The 10,314-nt window shown below is 39.3% G+C and overlaps 1 protein-coding gene across 1 annotated transcript; it reads left to right on the top strand.

Moving 5' to 3' along the window:
* Window positions 1-9,293: 9,293 nt before the first annotated feature.
* LOC131643134 (secreted RxLR effector protein 161-like) lies at window positions 9,294-10,046 on the top strand. The gene has a single exon (XM_058913287.1). The coding sequence runs from the start codon at window positions 9,294-9,296 to the stop codon at window positions 10,044-10,046; it is 753 nt and encodes a 250-aa protein (XP_058769270.1).
* The last annotated feature ends 268 nt before the right edge of the window (window positions 10,047-10,314 follow it).

The raw sequence follows: 10,314 nt of genomic DNA, 5'->3' as shown, positions 1-10,314 counted from the left end.
AGCATCTGCTTCTTGCATAGAAGCATCTCCATATTCTGCAGCAGGAATTTCCGAGTCTCCATTCTCAAGTGCCTGAAGAATGGCAGCTAGATTCCTGGGAGCAGAAGGACCTTCAACTTCTGGTGGGTCAACAACTTCTGGAATGACCAAGTTTGGATCTTTCTTAGAAGGGTTTTCCCTCAGATAGTCAAAGAGAGTCTTGAAGTCTCCAAGTAGAACAGGATATTGAGGTATCCAGACCACAATCTCCCTGCAAGGATTGGCTTCCATTTCAGCAGCCAATCTCAATTGTTCCAATTCATCCACAAAGGGCTTCTCCTTAGCAGCAACACAATTTCTGAGAGGATGGTAGTATATACCATTATCTTCTTCCAGAAGGTAGCCAGGGGCAGCAGCCACTTGTCTTTTCTGTACTCCCATTGCTTCTGTTTGAAAATCATTGCGAAATCTTCTCCAGAGATTTCTTGTAGAAACATCATCCAGACCATTTAGAAATGCATCCTTCAGAAGGTCTAGACTGCTAATCACCTTATGTCTGAAAAGTTCCAGATAGGTATAGGGTTCAGGTTCAGGCGGATTGAAGGTGAATTTGTAGTCAGGGTAGAGAAGACAGTAAGGTTTGGATTTTCTGGTAGGTAAGGGATGGGATATAGAAGGTGGAGGTGCAGTGGATGAGGAAGAAGGGATATCTGAGAGAATGATTGATGAGGGTGGAATATCAGAAATGATAGATTGAGACGAGGATGGAGTGTTTGTAAAGGGAATTGGTGAGAAAGATTTATCAGAAGGAGTTGGGGGAAGAATACTTAAAGGTGTGGGGTTTAGAATGGGAGAGGAGAAGGATGATGGAGAAGGATTTGGTAAGGTGAAGTTTACTTTTGGTTCAGAAGGAGGTGATTGGGGAGAAGGTTTAGGGACAGAAGGAGGTGGAGTAAAAACCTTTCTGGAGATTTGTACAGAAGAAGAAGATCTTGTTCTGCGAAAGGAATCTCTGATCCTTTTATCTCTTCGTTCTTCAGAGTCCACCTTGTCAGGATCATAGGTGACCCTCAACTTCTTGGCTTTCTCAGCCTCATCTTCTTGGGCTTTTCTTTTTAGCCTAGCCTTTAGTTCCTTCTGATCCTTCTTCAGAAGATCAGCCTTGGACGGAAGTAATCTGCCACGGATCCAAGCAGGATCAATATCTGATTGCTTCCTAACACAATCTTCCAGGTAAGACTTGACAACCTGATGCAGTTCTTCTTGAAACAGGGAGGCAAAACCTTCAGCAACAACTCTTCTTGAGAGAATGTCAGGAAAACTTGGGCACACAGAAGGTACATTTTTAATGAGTTCTAATCTGAACAGATCCACACCATTAAAAATGGGACCTTGAACTACTCCAAGCAAGTGGGATGCATTGAGTTTTCTGATGGAGTCCAGCACTTTGCTTTCAGTAAGAATGTCTGAAATCATTCTTCCAAACGGAATAGTCGTTCTTGGAAGATGAGGGTACTTCGCCCTTTCCTCTTCTCTTGACTCAAGGATTGAAGTCTTCAGATTCTCAAACAGAATGTGAGAGATGTTGATCTCAGTCTTTTTGCCAATGCAGAAAAGAGTGTGCTTGTGATCTGGACTGATGTAAGAAGAGGAGAGCATCCTTTTTCTGTGGTGAAGAGAACCCAGAATAATCTCATCCCATACTCTATAAAATGGCCTCAAGGTGCCTGTGTTATTAGAGTCAATCCCAGAAGACTTAGAGATTTGTTTTTCAACTATTGACCAATCAACAGATGTATGTCGAAAACCAGACCAACCTTCTTCATCATTCAGATTGTATAGCTTCCTGATCAGTTTTTCAGAGATAACCACTTCATGCCCTAGCACGAATGAAATGATGGCCGTTGGGGTAACCGTTGCATGTACCCAGAAATCCTTCACAAGATCAGGATAAATTGGACCAACCAATCTATTGAGATACTTGGACCATCCTTGCTCAAGGATTCTTGCATCACACTTAAAGCCATTCGCTTTAAGATTGTTGAAGTCCACAGCAGTTTCACATAAAACCTCCAAGTCCTTCGTGGGTATCAAGCAAGTTTTCAAAGGAGCATATTCATAATTTCGTAGAAGGATTTGTGAAGAAGTAAGTCTTTCTTTTGAGGAAGATGAACAGGAGGAAGAGTTCATGATGATAATGCTTTGAGATCAAAACAGAAAACTAGGGTTTGAAGAGAAATGCAACGAAGTGAATGCACAAAAGAGAGAGAAAGAGAGAAAAAGAGGGAATGAAGATGAAGCGGGTTATTTAAAAGATTTAAAAAGAAATCATTATGCATTTAATGAGAAATGACATTAGGAGAGAGAACACAGTAAATGAAATGATTTAATACAGTTACCTAGGTCGGCGTCTTTTCAACTGCACGCTTTGTACTAACCGTACAGACACGTGTTCACCATAAGATAATAGATGACAGCTGTAAATTTCAGAATGGACTTTACGCCTTCAGATTCAGATCACTGCTTCTGATCTGATCAACTTTCTCTTCTGGAAACACTCCTTCTGAAGTGTGCTGATATAAATCTGAATGATCTTCTGATCCATTACTTCTGATATACACAGCTTCTGGAGATTCACTTCTTTGTTCTGCAGCTTCTGATACGACAAAATTGTATCTGCAGAAATTCTTAAGCTGCTTTGTTTCATCAGAAACAAGTTTATCATCAAACCAGATATTTATTGATTCGTCCACAATCAATGTTTCAATTTTGTATATTCTGTAGCATTTAGAGCATTTAGAATACTCAAGAACGAAACACCATTGCTTGAGAAACAAACAAGACAAATGATTTCAAGACTGATAAACTATCTTTTCTGATCTCCTTCAGACAAAGTTTCTTCAACATATTTAAGTACCAGAACTTGGAAGACAGTCTTTTTTCCTTTCAGGTGTTGAGACCAACTTAAGTCTAGGAGACATGTCATGTTGACTTTTATCTTCTTTGTCACCAAGAGAATCTGCAAAAGAAATAGTCTTTTTCTTTGGTACCCACATCTTCTTGGGTCCTTTCTTGTTAGTTCTCCTCAAGTTCTGATTGAACTTGGGTTTAACATTGTAAGCAATAGGAGGAACAGCATGATAATTTTTAATGTGAGTTCCATGATATTTCCTAGGTTGTGTCACATGCTTTTTGGTGTGTGTTATGTGAAAACTTTGAGCATGTGAAGTGTGCCTAATATCATGGGAGTGGCCATACTTGAACTGATCATACAATGGCTTGTATGTGAATTTCATTTCATCAACAGGTTCAAGTTTGTATGGGGTTTCACCCTCAAAACCAATGCCAACTCTTTTGTTTCCAGACACAGCATATATCATAGAAGCTAGCTGACTTCTGCCAATACTTCTAGATAAGAACTTCCTGAAACTTAAATCATATTCTTTCAGAATATGGTTTAGACTGGGAGTGGATTTTTCTGAATCAGAAGGAGATCCAACATTATTGGATAATTTTAAAAGTTTTTCTTTTAATTCAGAATTCTCCAACTCAAGCTTCTTTGTTTCAAATTCAAATAGCTTTTTCAGCTTTTTGTATTTGAGACTGATTTGAGACTTGAGTTCCAGAAGTTCAGTTAGACCAGAAACTAACTCTTCTCTAGTAAGTTCAGAAAATACCTCTTCAGAATCTGATTCTGATGTAGATTCTGATCCGTCATCTTCTGTCGCCATCAGCGCACAGTTAGCCTGCTCATCTTCAGAGTCTGAATCATCTTCTGACTCATCCCAGGTTGCCATAAGACTTTTCTTCTTATGAAACTTCTTCTTGGGATTTTCCTTCTGAAGATTTGGACATTCATTCTTGAAGTGTCCAGGCTCATTGCATTCATAGCACATGACCTTCTTCTTGTCAAATCTTCTATCATCAGAAGATTCTCCACGTTCAAATTTCTTTGAACTTCTGAAGCCTCTGAACTTCCTTTGCTTGGTCTTCCAGAGTTGATTTAGCCTTCTGGAGATCAAGGACAGTTCATCTTCTTCTTCAGATTCTGATTCTTCAGGATCTTCTTCTCTAGCCTGAAAAGCGTTAGTGCATTTCTTGATATTGGATTTTAATGCAATAGACTTACCTTTCTTTTGAGGCTCATTTGCGTTCAGCTCTATTTCATGACTTCTCAAGGCACTGATAAGCTCTTCCAGAGAAACTTCATTCAGATTCTTTGCAATCTTGAATGCAGTCACCATAGGACCCCATCTTCTGGGTAAGCTTCTGATGATCTTCTTTACATGATCAGCCTTGGTGTATCCCTTGTCAAGAACTCTCAATCCAGCAGTAAGAGTTTGAAATCTTGAAAACATCTTTTCAATGTCTTCATCATCCTCCATCTTGAAGGCTTCATACTTCTGGATTAAAGCTAGAGCTTTAGTCTCCTTGACTTGAGCATTTCCTTCATGAGTCATTTTCAAGGACTCATATATGTCATAGGCCGTTTCCCTGTTAGATATCTTAACATACTCAGCATGAGAGATAGCATTCAGCAAAACAGTTATGCATTTATGATGATTCCTGAAAAGCTTTTTCTGATCATCATTCATTTCTTGCCTTGTCAGCTTTACGCCTCTGGCATTTACTGGATGTTTGTAACCATCCATCAGAAGATCCCATAGATCACCATCTAGACCAAGAAAGTAACTTTCCAGTTTATCTTTCCAATATTCAAAGTTTTCACCATCAAATACCGGCGGTCTAGTATAACCATTGTTACCGTTGTATTGCTCAGCAGAGCCAGATGTAGATGCAGGTGTAGACTTTTCACTTTCATCAACCATCTTTTACTGAAGCGTTTTTCTCTTCCTGAATCTTTTCTAAACACGGTTAAGTGCTTGCACCTTAGAACCGGCGCTCTGATACCAATTGAAGGATAGAAAAACACTTAGAAAGGGGGGGTTTGAATAAGTGTAGCTTTAAAAACTTGACAGATAAAAATAAATTGCACAGTTATTTTTATCCTGGTTCGTTGTTAACTAAACTACTCCAGTCCACCCCCGCAGAGATGATTTACCTCAACTGAGGATTTAATCCACTAATCGCACGGATTACAATGGTTTTCCACTTAGTCAGCAACTAAGTCTTCCAGAGTCTTCTGATCACACACTGATCACTCCAGGAACAACTGCTTAGATACCCTCTAAGACTTTTCTAGAGTATACTGATCCACACGATCACTCTAGTTACAACCTGCTTAGATAACCTCTAAGACTTCCTAGAGTATTCTGATCCACACGATCACTCTAGTTCCTTACAACTTAATGTAATCAATTCTAAGAGTATTACAAATGCTTCTTAAAAGCGATAATCACAAACTGTGATATTTCTCTTAACGTTTAAGCTTAATCTCACTAAGATATTACAACAGCAATGTAGTGAGCTTTGATGAAGATGAAGATTCTGAGCTTTGAATTTGAACAGCGTTTCAGCAAGTTAATTTGAGTTGTTTTTGATGCAGAATCGTTAACCTTGCTTCTCATCAGAACTTCATATTTATAGGCGTTGGAGAAGATGACCGTTGAGTGCATTTAATGCTTTGCGTGTTCCGTACAGCATCGCATTTAATGTTATACGCTTTTGTCAACTACCTCGAGCCTTGTTCACGCTGTGTCTACTGACGTAGCCTTTAATAGCTTTTAACGTTCCTTTTGTCAGTCAGCGTAGCTTGCCACTTGTACTTCCTTCTGATCTGATGTTTGTGAATACAACGTTTGAATATCATCAGAGTCAAACAGCTTGGTGCAAAGCATCTTCTGATCTTCTGACCTTGAAGTGCTTCTGAGCGTGATACCATCAGAACTTCAGTGCTGCTGTTCTCTTGTTCTTCTGATGCTTTCATAGACCCATGTTCTGATTCTGCTTCGACCATCTTCTGATGTCTTGCCAGACCATGTTCTGATGTTGCATGCTGAACCATTTGAGACAAAGCTTCTGAGCGCTGAATTATGCATACTCTTTATATATTTCCTGAAAAGGAAATTGCATTGGATTAGAGTACCATATTATCTTAAGCAAAATTCATATTATTGTTATCATCAAAACTAAGATAATTGATCAGAACAAATCTTGTTCTAACAATTTTTGCTGCTGAAGCATAGAATTCTAGACCTGCAATCCAACAATTTTCTGCATTTATTTTAAAATGTGTTTTAGGATCCAATAACATGTGTTCTTTATAGGGACAGTCATTATATTCTGGTATTTTATATAGTAGTAGTGGATCCATTTGATCCACATGCTATCTGCCTTTCCAAAGAGATTCCACATAAACTTAATGAGGGATGTAGTATTCCAATCCTTCAGCCATATAATGTTTAGGCCACCCTGCTTTTTCGGTACAAACTTTCTCCCAAGATAGAGGTTATTTTCTACTAATGTTATCACTACCAGCCCATAAGAATGATCAATAAATGCTTTTCACTTGTCTTATAACTTTTTAGGGTATAGGGATGCATTGCATCCAGTAGTTTGTTATGGCAAATTACACACTTTTGATCAATTGGGATCTTCTAGGAAAGCTCAAAAGTTTGGACCTCTAATGTCTTATCCTAGCCACAATTTTCTCCACAAGAATAAGCAATTGATTAGCATTTAGTTTTTTTGCTAGTCAAGGGTAGCCCTAGGTATCTAACGGGCAATGAGCCAACATTATAGCCAGTAGTGCATTGAATGGATTGTTTGGTTGTCTCATCAACACTACTAAAAAAGATATTGTACTTACTTCTCTTCACAATGATGCCAATTGATGAAGAAAACTCTTGAAAAGCAATCATCAAGAGTTCAATGGAAATTGCATCCCCCTAGCAAAGAGAAGAAGGTCGTCTGCAAAACTCAGGTTGATCAAGGTTATTCTTTCACACTTGGCATGGAAATTGAAGTTGTGGTTTAAATTTAGTTCTTGGAGGCCTCGATAAAGATATTCCGTCATGATTACAAACAACAAAGGGTATAGTGGATCCCCTTTCTTGAGCCCTTTCTTGGCCAAAAGAACCTCAGTGTATTCACCATTCACATTGTATTTGTAAGTGACAGTAGTCGCAATTATCATGATCCACCTTATAAATCTAGCTGGAAAACCAGGTGTATTGTTTGGATGTATTCGACACACATTCCAGATTCGTGATTTACTTTCACGCTGATGATGCTTTATGCTTACACCGTCTACCAGATTTCTGACTTTGTTTGTTGCTTGATGCTAGCTTGCGCGAAGTCTCTGGGTTTATTTACCTCTTACTTTTCTTATTTACAGATTGCTATCCATTCTATATAATTTCTTGAATCGATTTACTATTTCCGCATTTTTCCTTTTGATGCCATGAGAAGTAGGATTGGGAGTCCTTGCCACTTGGAGGGCATATTGGAAGTCCTCAAAGGATACTCTGTTTTTGGGTGTTTTCTTTCGTGCTTGTAGGAGTCATGATGCAATAAGAACTCATCCAAGGCAACATCACTAAGTCCTCATGAGAAGGTAGGTGGGAAGAGTCCATAATCGACCCCCACCAGTTCATCGAGTCGTTCAGTTAGCTCGCGTTACACGTTGATGCTTTTGAACTCGTCCCCAGATCTAGTTATCGAGTCCGTCAAGTGGAAAAGGATATTTCAATCGAATCCCCAAGCTTTGTCTAGCTCGTGTTGACTGACGTTGAAGCTTTGTGCATGCACGCACAGGTGACTATTCCCTTTTCCTCCCATGATAGATTGTTTTCCTCGGTTGAAATGACCCCCTGGATAAAGCTCCCATTTTTTACTTTCTTTTTCTTATTTTCCTCAGTTGATATGACCCACTGGCTAAAGCACCCCCCATTCCCAAGTCACTACCTCGATGCCCAGACCTTGGTTAGTTGTTTTCTTGTCGAGTGGCGCTCGATTATGTGCTTACTTGATTGTGATTCCTGTTCACATATCTTCGCATGTACTCCTATTACATGTTTGCCATGCATGTATGCCTGTTACGTGTATGTTACTTAATTTTGATTCATGTTCATACACCGCACATGTATTCATGTTACATGTTTGCCATGCATATATTCCTGTTATGTGTATTTCTGCTTACCTGTGATTCCTGTTCACTTGTTTTATTTGTGATTCATGTTTGCATGCTTATTTGTGATTCCTGTTCACACATCTCACATGAATTCTTGCTAAATGTTTACCATGCATGTATTCCTGTTACGTGTATGTTTACCTAGTTGTGATTCTTGTTCACATGTTATATCTACGATTCCTATTCGCATGCTTATTTGTGATTCCTGTTCACACACTTCACATGTATTCCTGCTACATGTTTTATTTGCGATTCTTGTTCCCATGCTTATTTGTGATTCCTGTTCACGCACTCCATATGTATTCTTGTTACATGTTTGCCATGCATGTATTCCTGTTATATGTATGCCATGCTTATTTGTGATGCCTGTTCACATGCTTATCTGTGATGCATGTTCACTTGTTTACCTGTGATTCCTGTTCATATGTCTTACCTGATGTTTGCTAGGATATTTGTGACATTGCTTGTTCATTGCATGATCCCTTAGGTGCTTGATTCCGTTTCTTCAGAAGACGAGGATTGAGATAGAAACAGAACATAGTTACCCGAACTACGACACTCTGATTTCTCCATTGCACATTGGACGTACGTAGGCATAGGGTACGAACGCCCTAGCAAGCGACTTTTCTTTTTTATTTTGTTTATCCTTTCATTGCATGTTCCCCTAACACATTGCATGTTACACACACACACCCTTAGATTAGAAATAAGCGAGAGTGGTTCCTGTGGAGTACCACAGACGTGAGGAGTGCTAATACTTTCCTCTTGCGAAATCGAAACCCTTACCCGTTCTTTGTTCGTGAGACCTTGGTTTTTTTTCTTTTAGGTTTTCTTTGATGTTTTTCCTTTCCCTCGCATAGGATAAATAAATGTTCGATGACGACTTCATTGTTTTGATGAGTTTTCCAGTTGCTTCAAACAGCCCCTTGGTTTTGTCGTGACAAATCAAGAGGGAAGGGTCTGCAAATTGAAGAAGGCGCTATATGTTTTGAAATAAGCTCTAAGAGCTTGGAACAAACGCGTAGATGGTTTCCTAGTCGATGTGGGCTTCAACAAGTGTATTTCGGAGCATTGAGTCTATGTGAAGACGAATGTGAGCAAATATGTGATAATACTTTGCTTATATGTGGATGATTTGTTGATCACGGGCAGCAATAAGTTGAGAATTTCTAAGTTTAAGAGTGAGCTTAGGGAGGAGTTTGAAATGAGTGACCTTGGTATCATGACTTACTTTCTTGGTATAGAGATCCACAAGTCAAAATTGGGATTTCATATACATCAAAGAAATTATGCACATGAGATATTGAAGAGGTGTGATATGGATCATTACAATGCTGCAAATACACCAACTGAGGCAAGGTTACAACTGTCCAAAGGTGATGATGAGCAGGATGTGGATCCAATGCAATATATGAGATTGATTGGATTGTTACGTTATCTATGCAACACGCGGTCAGATTTGGTGTTTAGTGTCGGTATTGCAACTAGATTCATGGAGAGACCGAAGGTGTGTCACTTGGCGGCAGTTAAGAGAATCATACGATACGTCAAAGGTACTCTTGGTTGCAAAATTCTTTTTCCCACAAATGACACGGGCAGAAAGTGCGAATTTCTCGGTTACATGGATTCCAATTGGTGCGAAGATAAGGACGATCGAAAGTTTACATCTGGTTATGTCTTTATGTTTGGAGGAGCTCTAATCCCTTGGTGTTATAAAAAGGGACTTGTGGTGGCACTCTCTTCTTGTGAGGCCGAGTATATCACGATGTCGTTGTGTGCGTGTCTGGCTTTGTGGCTTGTGAATCTGCTGGAAGAGTTGGGCAGCAATATGGAGGAAGATGTCACACTCTTGGTTGATAATGTTTCAGCTATTAGTCTTGCTAAGAATCCCATAGCACATGGGAGAAGCAAGCATGTTGCAATGAGGTTTCATTACTTGAGGGATCTGGTGTGTGCAAGCCAGTTGCGATTATGATACTGTTAAAGCGAATAACAAGTTACGGATTAACGAGAGGTGTGACAAATTTGGTGTTCAAGAAGTTAGTGACAAGTTTAGGTATGAAGAACTTGGAGCAATTGAATTAAGTTGGTGTATTGAAGTCCTTGATAATTCAAATGCACTATGGAAGACTTTGAGATCGTTTCGTGGAAAGCAACTTATGGGAAAAGCACTCTTGGAAGTCTGGAGAAACAAAATATCAAAGAGGAAATCGATTACCCTAACAGGGGTAATCGATTTCCTG

Source organism: Vicia villosa, unplaced genomic scaffold (assembly GCF_029867415.1).
Source record: "Vicia villosa cultivar HV-30 ecotype Madison, WI unplaced genomic scaffold, Vvil1.0 scaffold7, whole genome shotgun sequence".
In the NCBI taxonomy this organism is placed as follows: Eukaryota; Viridiplantae; Streptophyta; class Magnoliopsida; order Fabales; family Fabaceae; genus Vicia; species Vicia villosa.
This window is presented reverse-complemented; position numbering and strand designations above follow the sequence as displayed.

Bases quoted from the DNA above. Each gene is read 5' to 3' on its own strand.
- LOC131643134 (XM_058913287.1), top strand. From the start codon at position 9,294: ATGACTTACTTTCTTGGTATAGAGATCCACAAGTCAAAATTGGGATTT.